This window comes from Poromitra crassiceps (genome assembly GCF_964638095.1).
Source record: "Poromitra crassiceps genome assembly, chromosome: 2".
NCBI classification, from domain to species: Eukaryota; Metazoa; Chordata; class Actinopteri; order Beryciformes; family Melamphaidae; genus Poromitra; species Poromitra crassiceps.
In genome coordinates this window covers 62,649,848-62,673,665 of record NC_139624.1, presented here as the reverse complement: position 1 = coordinate 62,673,665, position 23,818 = coordinate 62,649,848, and the positions used below count along the sequence as shown (strand labels likewise).

Sequence of the window (23,818 nt, the reverse complement as noted above, 5' to 3'; positions counted from 1 at the left end):
TCCATGGCTGAACATGGACATTGCTGTCAGGGACTCAGGGTTCCCATTCTCAGCTGTCTTGCACTCTTGTTACTTCTTCTTACAGTACCTAATGATATACTGTGTCTGCCCGCCATGTATCAGCATCCTCCAGTATGAGCAGTATTCCTGTGGAGAGCAGAGTCAGACTTCTTCATTACGCTTCAGCAAAGCAGGGGTAAGAAAAAATGAAAACAGCAGTGATGCAGAGGTTAATATGTGCTGTATTTTTCAATTTTAAACTTAAATGCTTGTCATTCTCAACCTAAAATACAACTGCATATTATTACTTTACGTTATACTTATTATTTTACAACATAACTCCCCAGGCTGCCTCTGGAGTCTAACTAGTCCAGAAACCTACTGATCTTTGCAGTAATGTTTCACATTTTAATTTGCTGCAGTATGCCTCTGTTTGAAAGTTAAAACTCAGATTCATCATGTTCATGTCCTGGACTGTCTTTTCTATCCAACTAAAGGACTGAAGAGGATGAGACACTTATATTCTTTGATTTGATTTGATTTTTATTTTAATGTATTTGGGATAAACAAAGTAAAAGATACATGGTAAAAATACGTGAATACGTGAATATGTGAATTTGACCACAGAGGATAGCACAAGAAAGTATGAATAATTAAAACACTTATTTCCATTGTGGTCCATTGTGTACACATACTGTATACAGTATTTTGTCACTTAATGGTTGAGATCATTAACCATTCTTATTCTTATCTTCCATTTATTCTATTCATGAGGTTGAAATAATGAAAATTTGGGCTATTTTTTTATTTACCAGGGTGCAAATTAATCAACATTTCAGTTTCTATATAAAAATGTAAATGTAGCAGTTAGCTATCAGATAATTTTCATTTGGAGTCTGGAGTCTTTTACAAAATTTGAAATGATCCTGCTCTGTCACTGTCAGTGACTGAGAGCAGGGTCTGAGAGCAGGTCACGTGGAGGCTGGGTTTACCCAGGCTACACATACAGTATAAGGATTTGATTTCGGTTTGTGTTTCTCTCAAAGTACTCATCGTGCGTTCCTTTATCGCAAAATAACTCTAAACCAACTCTGGTGACGTCACCGTCCCAGCTCATGACCTTTGAAGTCGTAACAATTACCAGTTCCCAGTTATAAAGGAATGCACGATCAGACACAGAGAAAGGTATGCACAAGCTAAAACAAACAAGGGCATGGGTACATTTGAACATTTACAAATTTTACATTGACTACTATGTACAATAAGTGTGGTGTAAAGTGTTATTTAAAAAAAGTTTATATGAAAGAATGTATACAGTATGTATGTACACTCTACGTGTACAGTATATAAATAAGCCACACAGGATTGTAAACAAAGACTTGTCTGCGCGCATGTGTGTGTGTGGGGGTGGATTATGGGCTGGATGCTACAGGTTGCTGCACAGGGATATTTCTGTCCCTGGTTTTGAGTGGTTCCAGTATTCAGCTAAGTCAGGCAAGTCCAAAGTCCGGCCCGGGGGCCAATTGCGGCCCATGGACCGATTTTAAGTGGCCCTTGGCTTATGTGGCCCTCCACACAGTATTGGTTAATCAATCAAGTTAATTTTGCATTTTTCCTTTCACCTAATGATGAGAGCACTATCATACAGTTTGTAGACAAGTACCAAGTAGGAACAACACAGGCAGAACTAATGTACTCAGATGGTAAACACATGCTTTTGAGTACAATTGCAGTGGCGTCATTTCAGCAAAAGCCAAGGTATGGCAAGGTAGATGGTGGGGGGGTGAAGTGGGGGTTACCCCCCCTTCGTGGAAAATGTAATCGGTTGTGCAATAGTCAATTTTGGTGAGTTATTTCTATATGCAATTCAGTTATATGACATGTGCATTATAGTAAACATATTTTTAATTCCAGTGAATGATATAGCCTACATTTCGTGTTACCTTTTTTATTTTATTTTTTAGTGATAAGCGCTAGGACTCACAGGCTGTGCATAAAAACGAATGCTGTAAATTGTACAAGGAACCCTCTAACCTCTAAAAAGATTAAGGTTTAGCCTGCAAAAGCAGTTAATTAAACCATTAATATAGCCTACTTTGTGTTAAACATGTTGTTTTTTATAACCCATATGATGCGAGAAGCAGCTGGCCCCCAGGTATTTTCACATTATCTAATGTCACCCCCATTCAGAAAGGTTTAGACACCTAAGTGTTCAAGACAAGTGACTGGTTTAAGTGTTAATAAGAGTGATGGCCTGTGGGTAGAAACTGTTCTTGTGTCTGGTGGTTTTAGCGTACAGTGCTCTGTAGCGCCTGCTAGAGGGGAGGAGTTGGAACAGATCATATCCAGCGTGACATGGGTCAGTGATCATCTTTCCTGCCCTTTTCTTGACTCTGGAGGAGTACAAGTCCTGAATGGAGGACAGGTTGGCACAGATGATTGTCTCTGCAGTCCTGACTGTCCGTTGTAGTCTGTGCCTCTCCTGTTTGGTAGCAGACCCAAACCAGAGAGTGATTGAGTTGCAGAGGACAGACTGGATGATGGCAGCGTAGGACTGGATCAGCAGTAGGCTTGGGCGGTATAAGGTATTACCGTATACCGGGGTATTTAGAAATACCGACGGTATGATTTTCAATACCGCCAAAACAGTTTTCTATCTTTTTTGTGTGCAGCCAAAATAGTCACAAGTGTCCTTGCCTCTGCTGGGCTTAGCCTAAATAATTTTTTATTAATTTATTATTTTATTCGCCATTTGTAGGCTACCTTTTTTTTTACCTTATTAATAGGCAAGCATAATGTGTTACAAGCAACACTATTGTTTAAGACCACTTTCAGAAAACATTATTTACATGCACAATATTGTTCACAAATGTCCTCAAAGGAGAATGACAATTAAACAGACGGAATGGACAAAGTTATGGGCAAGCCTGTAACATGTTCAGTCTAAACTGAAGTAAAAAAAAATCCCCATTGGTGGACATTAATTTATACAACAGGATCTTAGCCAAGAGAATAATAATCAGCAGCTCCTTAGGCAGGTTATACTTCCTGACCTGGTGTAGAAAGTACAACCTCCGCTGGGGCTTCTTGATGACAGAGCCTCCCACTTAAGGTCCTGGGAGATTATGGATTCCAGGAACTTGTAGACACTGTGCTGTTGAATATGCTGAGGGTGGCAGTGCTGGGGGATCATGCATTGAAAACATTGTTCACTTATCCAGTAAATAAGACGAACCTTGGATACGGCTTGTCCTTTGGCTCAGAGCCAGAAGGTGAATCACATGTGAGATGCAAAGTATCAGTTCAGAGTCAGAGGGCTAGTGTAGCCTACTTCTTGCAGCTTGTCGCCATCGTGTGGTGTTCATGGGCAACTGAAGCACTACACTCAGACAGTGTGATAACTTACTGTACACATTTTAGATCCAGGCTGATCGGCAGATATTATTAGCCAGTCCATTCATTTAGAAAGGTGAACAGACAGTTTGACTGGAACTACTTAGTACTGTAGGTGTCCATTATATCAGAAAAGAATACACACCCTGCAGCCAATCAGAATCGGGTATTCATCCAGACCATGGTATAACCTTTGACGGTTCACGGCACGCCTCCACGTTGTCCATTAATTTATGATAACGGAACCTCATCATGCATTAATCCTTAATTATACAGTGTCTCAGTTATATGGAGAAGTGTTATCAAGAGAAACAGCTGTGCAACATAGTGCAACACAGCTGAGTCAGGGTAAGTCAGGCATGTCCAAAGTCCGGCCCTGGGGCCAATTGCAGCCCGCGGACAGATTTTAAGTGGCCCTCGGCTTGTCTCTCAAAATATACTATATGTTGCCCTCCACACATTATTGGTTAATCAAGCAAGTTCAATTAGCATTTTGTCCCTTCACCTAACGATGACGGTGCCATGGCACTAGTCCGATACCTCACGAGTCCGACACCTCACGAGTCCGAAAAAAGAGGCATTGGACAGGGGATCATGTCTATATTCCCCGTTTTTCACTAACCCTAAACCTAACCTCCCCCAGACCCTAACCCAAAACCTAACCTCTCCCACCCCCACGCCTAAACCTAACCTCCCCCAGACCCTAAACCCAAAACCTAACCTCTCCCACCCCCACGCCTAAACCTAACCTCCCCCAGACCCTAACCCAAAATGTTTCGGTCTCGTGAGGTGTCGGACTAGGGGGCAGTCCCCACGATGACAGCATCGTTTGTACAAGCACCAGGTAGGAACAGCATATGCAGAACTAATGTTTTCAGATGGTAAACAACAAACAATTTTTTTTATAACCCATATGATGCAAGAAGCACCTGGACCCCCTGCATTTTCACATGATCTAATCTGGCCCCCATTCAAAAAAGTGTGGACACCCCTGGTGTAAGTAGTACTAGTAATATAATGATGTACAAAAGTGACAACTTTTCATAAGCCAGTGAAAAGATGAGAATGTGAGGCATGTCGGAGCCAAGTGTTGCTATGCCTACAGTATATGTCACGTTGTTGTGAAGTTGTTGGCAGGATAGACAACAGCTGCTCACATTTACAGTATTCCCCTCACTGTACTTGCACTTCTTATGTAGCCATCTCCCCACACACTTGGTCACTATCAACATGTGTCTTGCCCTTTATGTTTTTACTTTACTTTAGTTTATTTGTTTATTTGGACGGGACAATGCAACATTAATGAACACATAAAACATGAAACACAGTCATCTGAAACATGGTAAAAGTGTAAAAAGTGGTGGATTTGGCACGAGGCTAGATTCCATCTGCAGTCCCCAAACATAGAAATAGGAATATAAAACAGTAAGAGCTACATACATAATTAATAGAACACACTCAAAAAGAAACAGATAGTAAGGTACACTCAAAAATACAAAAATGACAGAAAACATACTATAAATCAGCGTTTCTCAACTGGTGGGTCGCGACCCAAAGGTGGGTCGCGGGGCTGTTTTGATTGGGTCGCGGACATTGGCCAATTTTTTTTTTTTTTTTTTTTTTTTTCATATTTCATTTGAGTTAAATTCAGATTATTGAAACTGGATTAGCCTGACCAGTTTTACTTGTTTAACAAGCTGAAGCATATGCTCTGCCTGTAATTCAAGAGAAGTCTGCATTTTCATTTCATATTTAATTTTAGTTCAATTCAGATGATTGAAACTGGATTAGCATGGCCCCAGTTTAATTAAAAGTTATGACCAGTTTAACTAAAAAGCATATAGCCTGCCTGTGATTCCTTTTTATTTCATATTAGTTAAATTCAGACTATTGAAACTGGATTAGCATGACCAGGTTAACTTGTTTTATTATTATTATTATGATTATTAACTTGTTTAAAAACATATAGGCATGTAATTCAAGATAAGTCTGCCTTTTATTTCATATTTCATACAGTTCAAATAAGACTTTCTGAGCATGACCAGTTTGACTTGTTTAAATTTAAAAACATATAGGCTTGTAATTCAAGTCTGCCTTATTTCAATTGGTTTTTAGCCCTAGTTGCACTTCTGTTGCACTTTTTTGTTCATTTGAGGTTTATAACAGTGCATGAAGGCATTGTGTATTAAATTAATGCGCTATTTTTTGTGCAATAAATTTGAGTGGTTTAAAAAAAATCTGAAATTTGGGTCGCGACTTCATGACAAGGAAAATAGTGGGTCCTGAGGCTACACCAGTTGAGAACCACTGCTATAAATGATTACATGTCTGGTTGGCTTTCAACCATTGTTTTAATTTATTTCTAAAAGTGGCCAGGGTGGGGCTTTCCCTCAAGGAAACTGGGAGACTGTTCCACGTTTGACTGCCTTTTATAGACAGGAGGTTTTGGCCAAACGTGGTCAGTCTACGATGGACCTCACAGTCACCTCTGGTGTTTGACCTGGTGCCAAGTCCAGTGATTATTTTCTTGTGGATGAATTCCTGAACAGGAGGGGGGGCTAGACCGTGTAGGCATTTGTAGATAAAACTAGCACTTTTTCATGTCGTTCATGTTTTGTTTATTTGTTTGTTTGTTTTCCTATTGGATGGAATTTGTTATTTATTTGTAGTCTCCAAATTCTCAAATCTTGTGACACTGAAGGGAAAATGGCCTTGCCCCTAAAATGACAAAATTCCAATCCTGCTAACAAGTATTGGCAAGTAAATGTGAATTATTTTTGTGTTATTTTAATTTGCATGTTGTATTCATATTCAGTTGATAGCCACAATATGAAATATACAGACTAAATTAATTGTAACATTTACATTTTGACTCATAAGTACCATCTTGCTTTATACACACTAGTGGACCCGTGGGAGTTGGACCTTCCCCCTCCCCCGGGAGTTAGACCCGCCCAGTCTGCTCAGCCAGGAAGGACGGCATAACTGATGACATCATCACTGATGACATCATTGCTCGAGTGACATCACATCGTTAGGTAATTACGGCAATTACCTAATTAAAAAATCCTGCTCCGTCAGGTCACCCGCACAGGTGTTCTTTACACTTCCTGAAAGTTTCAGCACGATCGCACATAAAATGGCATAGCTGTGGCCGGACAAACTTCTCACAGAAACTTCTCATTCTTATTTGTAGATTAGATTAGTAGATAATGTAATTCAGGTGTGATATTTCATATTTATGTACATTATAGGGTTATACAGAGTTTGTTTTTGCCCATAGCTTGTCTGTCGGTCTATCGGCAGGATATCTCAAAAATATATGAATGGATTTCCATGACATTTAATGGACAGATAGGGGCCAATTGAGTAGATTTTGATGGTGATCTGGATCAGGGATTTATGCCATTAGGCCATTGTGATTTTTTTTAACAGACAGAAACTTGATTCCAAATCCTGTTTACTGGGTCAAGAAATCTATTTAACTTAAGATTTATGTCAGGGCTATTCAACTAAATTGTTCAGGGGGCCACTGAGTGCGTTTACATGCAGACAATAAACGGATAACTGAGAATAATCAGTTCATGGCAATAATCTGATTTCTGCGTTTACATGCACTTTAATAATCCGACAATAGGAAAAATCCGGGTTTACATGATTCAGTCAATTAGTCGGATTTCTCTCCAGAAGGCAGCGGTAATTCCGCAATAAAACAACAAAAGAAGTTGCAAAATGCAAAATCACATTTTCATTAGGCTACTTCTTATCCGGCTCGGAGGATGGTTTAGGTGAAAATTAGTTTGTATCTCGTTGTCGGGAGGCGTCGCTTTGGAAGTGTGAATCTGTCATATATTTCCAACTTTACCAAGCATAGAGCACAGAGACAGGCAGGCGACTGAAGCACGTCAAATAACATGAACGATACAGATCTTGACCCAACTGAATTTAAATAGCTGTCAGAAAACTGAGAGAATTAAGGTCTTTAGTGGCGGATAACTTGTGTTTTGAACAGCTGAGTAGGCTACGTTTTGTTCGTATAAATCTTTTTAATCCGTCATCTGAAAAAACCCGTCACACACAGATCACGGCTTGCACACTGAGTCCAATGCGTTTTATTAATGCGTCGTTCTATAAGCAATTTGAGACAAATATTCGTCATCTCCTGTATCCACATTACAACATAGCAGTGCAGCAACGGGGAGGCAGCAGGTCGGGAAACGCCTGTTGCAGGAGCTCCGTGCTGCTCACCTTCATCTCATCAAGCCGGCTGTGGTGCGCCATGGCCGGGGAGAAGAAGCAGAAATGGGCCAGTGAGTGAGTGAGTGAGCAGCGCGCGTCTCCAGCTGCCTCTCTCTCCTGCAACGTGTACATGCGCAGATGTATAAACCCGAAAGAAAGCTGGTTATGCTGTATACATGCAGAGAGAAGACCGATTATTGCCCAGAAACCTAGGTGTGTTTATCGGTTTATTCATAACCTGTTTATGACCATAAACGGATAAAGCTTATCAGTTTATGCTGTTTACATGACCACTTGAATAATCAGGTAACTCAGAAATCCGCTAATAAACAGTTTATTGGTGTGCATATAAACGCAAGAGGCCGGGGGCCGGACCGTTCCCCGAGCTATTAATCCCATTATATGTACAATTTTCAAAACTTGTATTTCACTACATTGCAAAAGTAGCGTAATTTTCATTTAAAATTGCTTAATTTCTGTGCAACAAAAGCTGTGTTAAAGCACCAAAACTAAGCACATTTTAAACAAATCTAAGTATTCTACAACACATGTCAGCCATTTGAAATATAATTTGGTAAATTCTGACCTCTCTTAGCTACACCACAGCATTGTAAACATGTATAGTGCATCAGGAAAGGAAAAACAACTGTAAACATTCTTTCTTCTTCTTTCTAATATTGCATCTTTTGTGTTTAGCTACGTCTCACAGCATTGTAACATTGTAGTGCAGCAAGAAAGGAAAACTACTGTAAACATTTTAACCATATTTCTTGTTTAGAACCTAGCTAGCTACATCACACATCTTCTGAAAAACCATTTATAATGCATCTTTCTTGATTCACATCTGAAAAACAACCAGTCGGGTGTAATAAGTACATGAAGTTTAAATGTTAATAAAATAAAAAATATATATATTCTTTTAGAACTCATCCATTGGCGGGCCGCATTCGGCACGCGGGCCGCCAGTTGAATAGCCCTGAATAGCCCTAGGTATGATGGATTTTTGATGAATGTTGCAATGTTGGTGAAACAGTGATACACTGTGTCACTGTATGCTATCCATTTAATGAAGTGAAGTACCGGAGAAACCACTGCTCTCCACGTTTGATTGAAGACATTTCTGTTGATAACAATTAAGTTTGATGGTCCATCAGTATTGTGTTCTATAGGTAGACACTATATGGATAAACATTGAACAAACTGCACAGAAGTCACTGTAATCTCAAGATAAATCCTAATCCTCTTGTGTATGATATTGTGGAAGGTTGCAGCTAGCCAGCCTTGCCAAAGAGTAATTGCTGAAAATGTTTTAAAGTCAATCACAAGTCACAGATGTGTGATTTGAAGCACTTTATTCTGTTTATTTTAAAGAAGAATAAAGGGGGAAAACACTACTTCACTACAGTTGATATGGATGATTCAGAATTCCATTGAGAGCTTCACTCTTCATGTCCTTTCTGTAAAAAAGAGAGAAATACATATTCTAATATAGTTGCTTCATTACATTCAAAATTTTACAGTACTGGGGTATTGGCCACTATGCGACCTCGGCTGCTGCGCGGCCTCGCATGCTCTATAGACCTTATTCGATTGACGTCACTCACGTACGGGCACGCCCACCGCCGCCATGTTCTCGACATAGCAGCTCTTAAGTGACAGCGGCTGCGTTTCCCAACAAAGAAGCTTCTTAAGGAGTTAAGAAGCTTCTTAAGGAGTTAAGAAGGCTCCAAAGAAGTGTTTCCAAAACGCCTTCTTAACAGCCTTCTTAACACATCGCTAAAGAAGGCTCTTAAGAAGCATCTTAACTGGAGCTGTCCACCATATCGGTGCTGAAAACAAATCAATCGATGCCAGGCTAATCTATTGTTCCACATAATTACATGCTCCCAAATTAAGTTTTGATGTAACAAGTGGCGTCCTACTCACCCCCATCAATAAATAACGCTAAAAATGAACAAGCAGGGAAACGAGGCGCCCCAACGCGATTATAATACTAACTGCGGGCTGAATCCCATTTCCCTGCTGTTCTGCCTACCTATTCCAAGTAGGATAACGTTATGTACCATTCATTTGCAATGTGTATGTAATGTGCTAAACAAATTAAATAGCCTTGTTTGCATTGCCCATTACAAATATTAAACACCAGGTTCCCCCACAAAAGTATCATTACACATGCAGAAGAATATCTGAAAACGTCAACTAACTGACGCAAATAATGACCAATGACCTGGATAAAAGTATCCCTAAGTTGGAGAGTGGCTATATTTGTTGATGTGCCCCGCGGCATTGTTTGTGTGTGTGCATTTGATGGGGATGAACTACTGTATCTCATACTGTTTGTGCATGCAAATGTGGGATGGTTGTAGAACAGGAGATCTTAACCTTTTTTAATTCAAGGCCCACTTCTGATTGTTAACACATTGACTGCCAGACGTTTTTCTTTGCTGTAGTTAGCTTCTGCCAAGCCGTTTTTTGAGGATTATGGCTCATTTTATAAGAGCCGAGGATTCGTTTCAGCTTGGAGTTTGTGAACATACAATATCTCAAAAGTACTAATAGAATGTGTACTTTCTCTGTCTAAAAGAGTTAGTTTGTAGAGTTAGTAGTTATGTAAGCATTAGCAGTTGAATACAGCATGGTTTTAGCGTGAAAAATAATATTCAGAGATAAACGGCTTTTTGTGAAATTGGATGGAAGGGTCACTTTAACCATTCATTTTTGGCTCTCTCTCTCTCTCTCTCCCTCCCCCTCTCGCTCTCTCTCTCTCTCTCCCTCCCTCTCGCTCTCCCTCCCTCTCTCTCTCTCTCTCTCTCTCTCTCTCTCTCTCCCTCCCTCTCGAGTTGCTTCAACTCCGCCCTCCGTGGGCGGACAAGCTTGTCACCAGTCAGTGCTTTGCTGTGCCTGCATGTCTGGGCCGCTGTTTGAGGAAGTCGGGAGGGACTCGCTCGTTTGGAGTTTTGGTTGAGAGAAGCTTTTGCGATTCTGGTCATATTTATGCTGCGTGTTTCAAAGTGTGTTCCTGCACCTGTAATCTATCACCCGATCATAGTAGATCGGCTGAATCTATTATGTAAATTTGCAATCCCGCATCGCCAGCAATCAGCGCGAAAAGGAGAATGGCTGGGCTGAGAATGGCTTGACAAGTTAAAAAAATGCTTTCCTTCCTCTAGCAAGGAGAGCACTGTTGCCACTTAGTGGGTCGGTGGAATGGGTTGTAAACGTTCGGTGGCTCCAATAATTATATAAGAGATGTAAAAGGCTTAGATGCACAACCCACCGTCAAAAAAAAAAAATCGATGCCAAAAACGTGTAAACACGTTGTTGGCAGGGAACAGCTGGATTCTGAAAACGTGTTCATACGTTGTTGGCAGTGAATGAGTTAAAACATTTCTGAGGACCACCTTCCCAAATAAATGATAGGTTATCATTGTGATATCTTGATGTGAGAGGTCCTCTGTGGCCCACTAGATGGCACTCTGAGGCCCACCAGTGGGCCACGACCCAGTGGTTGAGAAACACTGTTGTAGAATAACCTAATCGTGGTCATGTTAAACTTTATTAAACATTATTTATTTCAGACATGGACTGCAGTTCAAATTGCTTTATATACACAGCATACAACAAAGGGTAAAGTAGGAGCGAGAAAAATTACGAGAAACACTACAGAGCAGCATCACAATTAAAATTAAAATTTAAGCGACCTTGGGTTCTGTGAAAGGTGCTATATAAATCCACAACATTCTTATTATAAAAGGAATCCATTCTGATTAGACGAATATAGCCTACGGTAAAACATTTAAAACACAAGTAACCATATTACATAGAGGGGAGCTTTTCAAGTGTTCCCCAATTTTAAACACTAAAGGGTGCATTTTTTTTTTTGCCTCAAACATCGACTTAGACTCAAGGATGATCTGATTAGATTTTGGTGGTCAAAGGTCAAGGTCACTGTGACCTCTCGAACGCCATTTTCAAGCTTGTTAACACGATATCTCAGGAATCCCTTGACGGAATTTAATCAAACTTGTCTCAAACATCGACTTGGACTCAAGGATGAACTGATTAGATTTTGGTGGTCAAAGGTCAAGGTCACTGTGACCTCTCAAACACCATTTTCCAGCTTGTTAACGCGATATCTCACAAATGCCTTGATGGAATTTCATCAAATTTGCCTCAAACATCGACTTAGACTCAAGGATGATCTGATTAGATTTTTGTGGTCAAAGGTCAAAGGTCAAGGTCACTGTGACCTCTCAAATGCCATTTTCAAGCTTGTTAATGCGATATCTCAGGAATGCCTTGACGGAATTTAATCAAACTTGTCTCAAACATCGACTTGGACTCAAAGATGAACTGATTAGATTTTGGTGGTCAAAGGTCAAGGTCACTGTGACCTCTCAAACGCCATTTTCCAGCTTGTTAACGCGATATCTCACGAATGCCTTGACGGAATTTAATCAAATTTGCCTCAAACATCGACTTGGACTCAAGGATGAACTGATTAGATTTTGGTGGTCAAAGGCCAAGGTCACTGTGACCTCTCGAACGCCATGTTCAAGCTTGTTAGCGCAACATCTCAGAAATGCCTTGACGGAGTTTCATCAAATTTGCCTCAAACATCGACTTGGACTCAAGGATGAACTGATTAGATTTTCGTGGTCAAAGGTCAAGGTCACTGTGACCTCACGAATGCCATTCCCAAGTTTGTTAAAGCGATATCTCAAGAACGGCTTGATGGAATTTCTGCCAATTTGTCTCAAACGTCGACTTGGGCGCAAGGATGAATGGATTACATTTTGGTGATCAAAGGTCAAGGTCACTGTGACCTCTCCAACGCCATGTTCAAGCTTGTTAACGCCATATCTCAGGAATGCCTTGACAGAATTTCATCATATTTCCCTCAAACATTAACTTGGCCTCAAGGATGAACTGATTACATTTTGGTGGTCAAACGTCAAGGTCACTGTGACCTCACGAACGCCATTCCCAAGTTGGTTAACGCAACAGCTCAAGAACGGCTTGATAGAATTTCTTCTGATTTGGCTCAAACATCGACTTGGACTCAAGAATGAACTAATGGCGGAGGCATAAGTCCGCGTTGCGGTCGTTCTAGTTGTGTATCAAATATGGCAAGGAAATCATAATTTAACGACCTAATGTACCTTGGAACCAGAGTCACGGCTCTTGGCTCTGATCTTGTTGACCTGAGACTCGGCAGTGTCAGCCCTCTCCTCTGCTTCATCCAGCTCATGCTGGATTTTACGAAACTTTGTCAGATTGGAGTTGGCTTGTTCCTCCTGTGAAATCATTGAATATTGCTTATTACTTAACAAGTGAGGACACACACCTGAAATGCACATAGAATATCCGCAAACACATCTACTTACAGCCTCCTCTGAAGATCTCTTATAAGATTTGACCTTCAGCTGTAGTTTGTCTACCAGGTCCTGGAGACGGGCTAAATTCTTGCGGTCCTCCTCAGTCTTAAATTGAATGAGAGTCATGCATGAACGTTAATGTTGCTTTCTCATTTCACCGATGATACTGTATGTATTTGGAATCTGGAGTGTAAGGTATACAAATATATCTGATAGGTATCTGTTCGTATATGAATATACCTGATAGGTGAGCTCCTTGATGCGTCTCTCATATTTACGGACTCCTTTCACAGCATCAGTGCTCTTCCTTTGCTCACTTTCTACTTCCACTTCCAGCTCCCTCACCTATAAAAATGAGTCTGTGTTCACTTCCTCTATTCTCCCATGTGGATAGTAATAATGTGGGTTCTACTAACATTACTAACATATCATTTGTATTAGTAAGCACAACCATTGTTAAACTGTAATTTACACATAAAGAAAGTGAACCTTAGTCACTTACCCTGGACTCGAGCTTCTGGACCTGCTTCTTGCCACCTTTCATGGCGATTTGCTCAGCTTCATCCAGACGATGCTGCAGGTCTTTGATAGTTTGTTCCATGTTCTTCTTCATGCGCTCCAGGTGAGCGCTGGTGTCCTGCTCCTTCTTCAGTTCCTCTGCCATCATGGCAGCATCAGTAATGGCCTTCTTGGCCTTCTCCTCAGCATTTCTACACTCCTGCACAGCCTCTTCCACTTCATTCTGAAGATGGGATGCGTCACCCTCAAGCTTTTTCTTCTGGTTCAGCAGGCTGGTGTTCTACAGATAATAGAGAATAAATATTATCATAGGCCAGTAGTAGTAAGATTAGCATACAATTTATCATAATATACTACTGTATATACTGAATGTTAATGTTTAGAAATTGATATATACTGTAAGTAAAGTGATTACAAATTTTAACATACCTGAGAGTGCAGCAGCTGAACTCTCTCACTGATGTCCAGCAGTTCCTGCTCAGCCAGTTTACGACCTCTGTCCGTCTGCTCCACCAGAGATCTCAGCTCATCAAGTTCAGCCTGCATCAGATTGTTGCGTCTCTCCACAATGGCAATGTTCTCCTTCAGATCATCATTGCCACGAAGAGCATCATCCAGCTGCATCTGAGAATCCTGTAGACAATATGTTTTATATGTGCTGTTTTTGTTATTTACATGATCCAATAAGTACAAATAGGCTAATATTATGTTACCTTGAGATGTGCATGGAGGCCCTTTAACTGTTTGTGAGCCTCTGCTGCCTGCCTGTTGGCCTGGCTTAGTTGGATCTCCATCTCATTGAGATCTCCCTCCATCTTCTTCTTCAGCCTCAGAGCCTCATTCCTGCTGCGAGTTTCAGACTCCAGGGAGGTTTGTAGAGTGTCCACTACTCTCTGCTGGTTACGCTTGATCTGCTCCATCTCCTCCTCCTTTTCAGCCAGTTTGCGTTCAATCTCAGCCTTAACCTGGTTGAACTCCAGCTGAGCTCGAAGGATCTTACTCTCTTCATGTTCTAGAGACCCCTGTTAGAAGTGTAAATCAAATTCCTGTTTATGTTTGTGCTTTTATCATTTTAAAGTGAATCAATATTTACATTTACATAAAGCTATTCATAAACCTATATGTCTAGTCTCACCTCAGCTTCCTCCAGAGCAGATTGTATCTCAGCCTTCTCCTGCTCCAGTTGTTTACGAACCTTCTCCAGCTCATGAATACTCTTTCCTCCCTCACCAAGTTGCTCAGTCAGGTCAGAAATTTCCTCTGTTATCCAAAGCGCCACCCAACAAGCCCAAGAGAATTGAGTAGAAGTTAACAGGGACATTAATTTTGGAATTCAAATTAACAATGTGTTAATACCATTCAGACCTTGGAGGTTCTTGTTCTCTCTCTTTGTGGTCTCCAGATGATCCAGAGACTCTTCATAAGAGTTCTTGAGTTTGAAGAGCTCAGTGCCAAGAGACCTGGCTTCTTTCTGAGCACCTTCCAGCTCAGTCTGGGACTCCTCATACTTCTGTTTCCACTCAGCCAGGACCTACAGAATATACTTGTACAGTTACCACCAAAAAGTTGAAATGCTTTCTTGTTTCATGTCCAATGATAGAAATAACAATGGGTTCAATAAGTTTTACTATATACCTTGTCAAAGTTTCTTTGCTTCTTGTCCAGAACTGCAGCAGCAGCATTAGATCGCTCCACATCCACCATGAGATCTTCAATTTCATTCTGGAGTCTGTGTTTAGTTTTATCCAGGGAGGAGCATTTAGCATTAATAGCTTCCACAGCTTCCTCTGCATCCTGCAGACGCTGGGCTAGCTTCTTCCTGTTTGAGACAGAAGAAGCATAACATGTTTGGTTGAAGTTGAGGGAGTTGTGTCATTACTGAACAGACTCAACAGCCCTTAATTTCCGAAATGCAAAATGTGGCAATGATCCTGTTTTTCCAGATCCACAAAGATTTTAAAGAAATATTTATATCTTTGGATGCTTTTCCACTGGTAACATCAATCTGTGATGTTCCGTCTTTTCCAGGAGTTATTTTGTGATGTAATTTACCTTTTTTGTTGAATCAACTTTCTTTTAACCTTCCTCATCTACTATTTCCTGGAATGACTTGTGACTTGTTGCATCCACAAGGTTGTATGTGTATGTGTGGAGAGAGCAATATTGATGACCGTGAGAGTAATGGCATTAGAGCAAGAGAGCAAGAGCAAGAAGAAGTGTACCCCTCAGTCAAAAGACATGTCCTGCAGCTGCGTTGCATTATGGAATATTGAGGCTACTGTCTTTTGAAGTTGGTATCTCTGCTTCCTCTATGATGGATTCATCCTTGTATGATTGTTGGACACCAGGGCAAAATGGTGAGTCTAGAGAGAAGCCCTTATTTCTCTTTAATTCTGAAGGACTGACCCCAAAACCTATTGAACGTCATTATAGCAGGACTGGAAATATCTCAATGATGTCACGTTGTCTACGTTTGGTGAGGACCAAGCGTACCTTTGAGTAAGGGCTGAAAGGGTCATTATGCTGGATCATTCCTGTTGCCATCAACCTACTGTATCTAATTAGCATTAGCGAGCCAACCTAAGTAATAAAGAAAAGACCAACTACCGGTATTGAAAATAAAATTTGACAATTGGAAGTTAGCCATGGCTCTTCCTGCACTTGAAGAAGAGGATGAGGAGCACATTCTATGTGGAGGCTATAGTTCAGGGATACTCAACTTGCTTTGCCCGGGGGCCACTTTTGTGAAATGATAGGAGGCCAGGGGCCAGTTAATAAACAAACAATATACATTTTTCCGTAGCGGATTGTAGTTTTTTGGGGTGTCAGCCGGAGTTTAGTCTGACAATGTTGTGCACACCGGATAGTTAGTTAAGTTAGTTAGGTTAAGTACATACATAAGTGCCTGGGTAGCGAGCAGACGGCGGTATTTGACAATGTAACTGGAGCTCAGCCAAACTTGATTTCACATTAGTTATTATTGTGAATTAGATTCTAATTCACAATGGAAACTAACGTGAAATTATTAGGAAATGGTCGGGGGGCCACTCTGCACCCTGTCGCGGGCCGCATCTGGCCCCCGGGCCGCAAGTTGAGTATCACTGCTGTAGTTGATACAATGCAAACTACAGTAGTCTCGTTTAGGTGACAGTCACCATTTTAAGTGAATGATTTTTGAGTAATTTCTGAGTCTGCCCTGATATCTGTCACCTTTTTCACTCTTCATGAGTTTGCATCCAAAACATACATTCCTCCTTCCGCTGCTATTTTTTTTCTGTCTGACATTGACGTAGTGTGTGCAACACAGCTAAAGTTGAGACGTGTTCAACTTGGAGGATCCAAAATTTACTGTGTCAAAAATGTGAGTACTTTGGAGGGGAAAATAGGTGCAGGCACATTCAAGGCTATAGATACAATCGGTCTGTGTGCGAACGCCCACAAAATGTTAATACGGCTGGCGCACGAGTGGGGTAACATCCCCCATATATCTCAATGGGCTGACTCACCAAAGGACGGTGCTCCGGCTGTACACTACAGGATTGGGGATTCTAGAGCAGATGCATAGACGTCTGTTCAGATGTGCGTTTACTGCGGTGGTTGAATCACCGATCCTGATGCTAACTATGCTGAATGGGGAGAATGGGAGGATTTACCCCACCCTGACCACACCCACATGCCAGCTACCCTATGACGAGACATTGACTGTATCTATGTGGTCACGTCTTAAGGTAAAGTGTCTCATATCTAGTTGATAATAAGCCATGCTTATATTCTCAAGGAAGAGATATTATTTCTTACTTTGCCTCCTCAAGCTCCTCAGTCCTCTGGATGGCATCAGTTTCATACTTAGTTCTCCACTGAGCCACCTCAGAGTTTGCCTTGGACATGCTGCGTTGCAGCTCAGCCTTGGCCTCCTGCTCCTCCTCATACTGCTCCCTCAGCAGGTCACAGTCATGACGAGCAGACTGCACTGCATGGGCAAGTGCATTCTTAGCCTTTTAGGATGAAAAAAAAACAATGTAATTTTCTATTGTGCTAGATTACTGATACAATCTGGTTTTGGTGACCATATTAATTTAATACCTTGACTTCCTCCTCCAGTTGTCTCTTGAGGTCCTCAACCTGCTGAGTGTATGACTGCTTCCCTCTGGTCAGCTGAGATACAAGAGAGTCCTTCTCCTCCAGCTGCCTGGTGAGCTCGCCTGTTGAAAATGCTCTTTTTCTTATTCACAGTGTTTTAGCAAAATGTGTCCATCTTTCTTAAGCCTTGGCTTGCAGACCTCAGATATTTGCTGCAGAACTTCTCCTAGCATTTACCAATATAACTTGGCACTTCCAGCTTACCAGGATGATTTTCACATCTAGATTATTTTATCTACTTTACCCTTTTTTATTTCGACCTTCAGTAAAAAGTCTGGATTAATAAGATTTAATGGGGAATCAGTTGTCCAATGACCATTTCTGCACTGAGCTACCACACATTTTTATTGATCGACATCCTGACTTTTCATTGTCATACCATTCTCAGTTTGAAGCTTTGCTCTCTGCATAGTGAAATCATTGATGGCACGCTGCCCTTCCTCAGCTTTTGTTCTGTACTCATTCATCTGGTCTTCAAGAGTACGGCAAATTTTTTCCAAGTTGCCCTGAAATCAAGATATCCATAAAGTTATTATAGGGACAAATTTGTGAATGTGTTGCTTAATTCTTCACAATCAAGAGTTTTCACATACTTTGGACTTGACAATGTGCTCCATGTTGGAGACCACGTCATCAAGCTCCAGTCTGAGCTCACTCTTCTCTTTCTCCAGCTTCTGCTTGACTCTCTGAAGATTGTCAATCTGCTCTCCCAGGTCAGCCACACTGTCAGCATTCTTCTTCCTAAGTGTAGCAGCAGTGGCTTCATGTTGCAGAGTGGCCTCTTCAAGGTCTCTGCGCACCTTCTGGAACTCAGCCTCCCTCTTCTTGTTCATCTCAATCTGGGTAGCAGTGGCTCCACCAGCCTCCTCAAGCCGCTCACTGATCTCCTCCAGCTCTCTGGACAAGTCTGCTCTCATTTTCTCCACCTTGGCTCGTGCAGCTCTCTCTGCCTCCAGCTCTTCCTCCAGCTCTTCAATACGAGCCTGAAAATATTATTAATTTCAGTAGCTATATTGTTTCTGACAAATCAAACAAAAACATTCACTCTTTTTATGAAGCTGAAATTACCTGAAGCTCCTTCAGTTTCTTCTGGAGCTGAGCACTCATGGCCTGTTCATCCTCAACCTTGCTGTTGAGCTGGCTGATCTCAAAGTCTTTCCTGGAGAATGTACAACATTTAGATTTTTTTGATCAGGTGAGGTACACGGTGAGTGAGATGTTATAGAGGTTATTCTTACTTCTTCAGTCTGTCCTCCATTTGCTGCTTGTCATTTTCCAGATCCATTACGCTTTCCTGGGCCAACTTTAAGTCTCCTTCCAGCTTTCTCTTTGCTCTCTCAAGGTCCATCCTAACCTTCTTCTCTTGTTCTAGTGATCCCTCAAGCTATTAGAACACATAAATAGAAAATCATGTCATCAACCACATTTACTATACCTTAGGCTTAGAATTCAAACTGTGTAAAGTCAATCGCATACTCACATCATCTACTTGCTGCTCCAGCTTGGCTTTTGCCTTGGTCAGAGTGTTGACTTTGTCCTCCTCACTCTGTAGGTCATCCAGTGTTTGCTGGTGAGCTTCCTGAAGGGCTTTCTTCTCCTTGGTCAACTTGGCAATTATTTCATCCAATGCTGCCATTTCCTCAGTCAGGTTTTTAACCTTAATAATTACAGTATACCTCAGTTGAAGAGCTTTTAAATTATTTTATTTTTTGATTTATCAAAATTAGCTAAAGGAAAAATCATAAAATACCTTATTCTCAGTAGCATGCTTCTCCTTCTCCACCTTAGCCAGACTGAGCTCCAGATCATCAATATCCTTCTTGAGCTCTGAACACTCATCCTCTAGTTTCCTCTTTTTAGCAGTCAGCTCTGCATTCATTTCCTCCTCATCTTCCAGTCTCTCTGTCAGCTCTTTGGATTTTGCTTCAAGCTGGATCTTGCTCTTGATCAGACCCTCACAGCGCTCTTCAGCATCTGAGAGACTGTCTTGCTCCTGGTTGAAGAGAGGTTCAGCTATTATTTAGATAATATGTAATTAATAGTATAAAATAAATGACTAAGATGTAAGTAAACAATGTGACATCTCTGTAACTCACGGTTTGGACTTGGAGTTGCAGGTCATTCTTCTCTTGGAGAAGAGAGACCATTTTTTCCTCCAGCTCCTTCCTGCGGGCTTCTGTTTTAGCATATAACTCCTTTAGCTTCAGGAATTCTTCCTTCATGTTTGACATCTCCTTCTCTGTCTCAGCTGATTTAAGCAGAGGCTTGATCTTAAAGAACATCTTCATCCAGGGCCAATTCTTGACACCCATGAAGGCACGCACGTTCCACTGGATGACCAGTAAAGCATCCCTGTGAATGATAATTCACTTAAGATCTACATATTATTAAATGTTTTTCAATCTTAAATAGCCAATATTTGTCATTAACAATATTCGAACCTGCGCTCAACAATTTTCTGGAACTCAATTCTGGCAAGCATTCCTCTGCCTCTTGACTGAATTCCAGTCATGATTAGAGTGAGACGATCATCTCTCATCTCCTCAAGAAGACCCAGGAGCCCAGCTTTGAAGAACACCTAAAAATAAATTATAGAAATGTAGAAATATGAGGTCATTGATGACTGTTTATTCTTGGTGAGAGGGCTTTGCCTTTTTGTTACAGAGCTAACCTTTGTGTGTCCAAATCTATACTGTTCATGGTCAATGTCGAGTGAGCCCAGGAGTTTCTCTGCTGCCTTCTTATTGTCCATGAACGTTCCCTCTGGGATAACACTGGGATTGAGGATACGGTATCTGAAATGAATAACAGACGTTAAGAGAGATTATGTAAACATTGATGTGGATGTTGAAATCTTATTTGTGGTCTCATAGAGACACACTTTCTCATTTTGAAATAATCTAGGTTTACAGTTTTCTTCTTCTTCTTCTTCTTCTTCTTCTTCTTCTTCTTCTTCTTCTTCTTCTTCTTCTTCTTCTTCTTCTTCTTTATTTCAGTCTAGTTATTTACCTTTGTTTGAAGTCAGCATACTGGATTCTGTTCGGGAAACCCTTTCTGCAGATCCTGATGCCTTCCAGCACACCATTACAACGCAGTTGGTGCATGACTAGAGGGTTTTCCATGGCCCCAGGAGTCTTAGTCTCATTGGGAATGATGCAACGGACAAAGTGGGGGTGAGTAGACCTCAAGTTGGTCATGAGCTTGTTCAAATTTTCCTAGGGAAGCAACAATGTTGGGAAGATGTTAGGATGTTTGTCAATATTAAATGCATCCAAGACATACAGTACACCATAATTTGAAAAACTATCTTAACAAGCAGTGGAGGACTCGCACACAGAACTATAGACAAGACAAAGTCTTAAAAAATCAGATCCATTTTATTGAGCATCGGCACAAATTGGCAGCAAACGTTTCAGTCCTAGTTGGACTATCGTCAGTGCATGCTCAGTAAAAAACTATCTTAAACCATTAAAGTCCAACTGAACCCAACGGAACGCAAGTAGCGCGAGTGTCAGAGACGTTTCAGAGTCTGAAAACAAATCTTGTCTGAGATTACAGTGTTGAGAGGCGGGCCATAATAGCGTGTCGATTTGATTTGACAAGTCTGGGGACTGGATTTGGCATTGGCCAATCCTGGCGTGTTCTGCCCCCAAACCGAGTAGTGTGTTGTGGTGCTACGCGAGTGGGATCCGGCCATTTTGCCTGGAGAATTTTCTCCTCGAAATGAAGATTGATTGACAGCTGCCATGTCGTGATATGATTGGTTGAAATGGGGTAGAAATTTGATAGTGTAATGTGATGTCAGCAAACTGTAGATTACTGTTATGAATGTGAATGTGAATGTGAAAAAGTGTGAAAAACTAAAGAAATTAGATTTTTGTGATTTTCTTTTTGCATACATTATTAAATAGGTGCACTGAATACCCAGGTATTAGAACTCAAATTAAAAAAAATAATTTTTGGGTTCAACTCGACTTTAATGTTGCTGATCAAAATGTATATGTATATGTATATGTATATGTATATGTATATGTATATGTACTGCCTCTTGTGTATATGTACTGCCTCTTGCCATTGAAGTAGGGCGGTTCACAGCTATACCAGAAGAGAACAGGATATGCAATGTCTGTGATCTAAAGGATGTTGAAAACGAGTTTCATTTCATGTTTTATTGTACTTTATATGATGATTTGAGGATTTCCTTATTTGACGAAATGCAAAAGCAAAGACCTGAGCTCTTCTGGGCAGATGATGGCCAGAAGTTGGAGTGGTTGTTTAAGACTGAGGTATTTAAGACTGCTAACTTTATTTCTAGGGCCTGGAATAGAAGGCAAGCACAGCTCTTTAAGTAGGTTCAGGTGGTGGTTTTCATGCTGTACAACTTTACTGTATGTATTTTGGGTGTTTCTGTTGGTTTTATGTTTTGATCATTGTTTGTTTAAATGATGAACAGTAAAAGTGTCCTGTAAGCCCATGTGGGCTGGGCTTCATTCGAAGCATGACACTTAAATAAAGAAAATCAATCAATCATGTATACAGTTATTATCTCTGGCAGGCGAAGCCAGGAGGAGATTGTGTGTTCGGTCGTTTGTGTCTGTCACTACGTTTACATGCACAGTTAAGTCGAAGTATGGTTAGGCTTGATTAGGCTATTTACTCTGACTACTGTCCTTGTCCCAGTATACAAGCACAAGTGGGAAATCCATTTATTGATGGATCTCCCCAAGTCTCGTTACTCCCCCCTGCCCCGACTTGTTTTCTTCTTCAAGTAGGCTTTAAGTGTAGTCGTAGACTGAATTTCAATCATGGAAGACCAAAAGGCATAGGTAGACACCCCATGCTGTCATACCCCTCAGCCCAAATGACGTCACTAAATGACGTCACCATCTCTATGACGTCACCTTTGCAGGGTGACGTCAGTTATGACATCATAAATGCCCTTCTCCTGGTACTATATAAAGCCCCCATCACCACAGCACTTGTGCAGTCATCACTCACCTCGTGCCAGCATCCCGCATTCATCCAGCATCTCCAGAGCAAAAGCTTCACTCAGTCCATCATCATGTCTGAGTCTGAAAACGAGCAGCAGCTTCAGAGGGTCAACGCCGCCGTGGACGCCTTCCTCCAGAGCGCGATCAACGTCCCGACCATCCCAGGGCAAACCTCCGATCCCCAGGCTTCATCTTCAGGCGTCACAAAGGACGCTCCTCACACCAGGGGTCGCGGCCGCAAAAAGCAATCCATCCCCGCGGAGGTACAAGACGTCTCGCCCGGATCAAAGCCCGCGCAGCACTCCGGAGGCCGTGGCCGCGGCAAAGGAGCCAAGAAATCCGCCTCCAAGAAAGCCCCAGCGAAACGCACCAAAACCGCCGGCTCCTCGGCGGACGCTACGAGGCTTCCAGCCCCTCCAAGCCTCCAGGATCCACTGTTTGCAACCATTCAATCACTGGTCGGGTCCCTCATCGATGCCCGCCTGGAGACACTCGGGAGCCCCACGCTCCCCTCAGCAGCAGCCCAATCAGCGATCAGGTTCCAGGCATGTATCCCCCTTTTCAACCGGCATCTCATCCAGTGATATCAGCCCAGCCAGCTCCGCTTCAGGATCCAGGTGTGTGCGCCGAGTTCCCTCCCCTCCCCGTGCATATTCCCCCAATGAATTCCCTCGCCTCCGCTATTCCCTCCCCCGCATACGGAAGGCCATATATCCCACTTTCTGCAAACGTATCCCCCAGACTTCGGTCCAGGATCCTTCAAGGCAGAGATATTAACTTAGTCAGTATTATCCTGCCGTCTGCTGAGTGCAGCAAGAAAATAATGGGCGGCCAAGACGTATCGGCCGTCCTAAAATCTTCCGACCCCCGTCTCGCCAGAGAGCTGTCACCAACCGAGTTCTTTGTTGCGTTCGGGGTTCTCTGCGACATAATATGCTCTGTGTTAGGGCTGGGCGATATGACGATATATTTCGTCTGGACGATAGAAAATGTATTTCGTATGATATGATGCTCTATCGTTTATATCGTTGTGTTGCAAATCACACTCTTTACGGCAATATTGTCTGTCATTTGGATGACGCTGTGCTTTCTTCATTCCGTTTTCTTTTTTACTCACGTCCACACACGCACCAGACTGTGTCAACAAGCCCATTGTGT

The 23,818-nt window shown here is 41.7% G+C and overlaps 1 protein-coding gene across 1 annotated transcript in view; it reads right to left on the bottom strand.

Moving 5' to 3' along the window:
• The window catches only part of LOC310800088 (myosin-7-like), a gene marked incomplete at both ends in the record, with an annotated part of 60,271 nt that overhangs the window by 9,239 nt on the left and 27,214 nt on the right, over positions 1 to 23,818 (bottom strand). Inside the window, 21 exons of the mRNA XM_083662667.1 lie at positions 12,795 to 12,929; positions 13,020 to 13,115; positions 13,251 to 13,355; positions 13,513 to 13,809; positions 13,959 to 14,162; positions 14,243 to 14,551; positions 14,665 to 14,789; positions 14,895 to 15,060; positions 15,165 to 15,348; positions 17,328 to 17,524; positions 17,613 to 17,731; positions 18,049 to 18,175; positions 18,263 to 18,652; positions 18,738 to 18,828; positions 18,908 to 19,053; positions 19,150 to 19,326; positions 19,420 to 19,662; positions 19,766 to 20,021; positions 20,111 to 20,247; positions 20,341 to 20,464; positions 20,679 to 20,884. Coding sequence (XP_083518793.1) covers positions 12,795 to 12,929; positions 13,020 to 13,115; positions 13,251 to 13,355; positions 13,513 to 13,809; positions 13,959 to 14,162; positions 14,243 to 14,551; positions 14,665 to 14,789; positions 14,895 to 15,060; positions 15,165 to 15,348; positions 17,328 to 17,524; positions 17,613 to 17,731; positions 18,049 to 18,175; positions 18,263 to 18,652; positions 18,738 to 18,828; positions 18,908 to 19,053; positions 19,150 to 19,326; positions 19,420 to 19,662; positions 19,766 to 20,021; positions 20,111 to 20,247; positions 20,341 to 20,464; positions 20,679 to 20,884 — 3,834 coding nt within the window. The remainder of the gene's footprint in view (positions 1 to 12,794; positions 12,930 to 13,019; positions 13,116 to 13,250; positions 13,356 to 13,512; positions 13,810 to 13,958; positions 14,163 to 14,242; positions 14,552 to 14,664; positions 14,790 to 14,894; positions 15,061 to 15,164; positions 15,349 to 17,327; positions 17,525 to 17,612; positions 17,732 to 18,048; positions 18,176 to 18,262; positions 18,653 to 18,737; positions 18,829 to 18,907; positions 19,054 to 19,149; positions 19,327 to 19,419; positions 19,663 to 19,765; positions 20,022 to 20,110; positions 20,248 to 20,340; positions 20,465 to 20,678; positions 20,885 to 23,818) is intronic.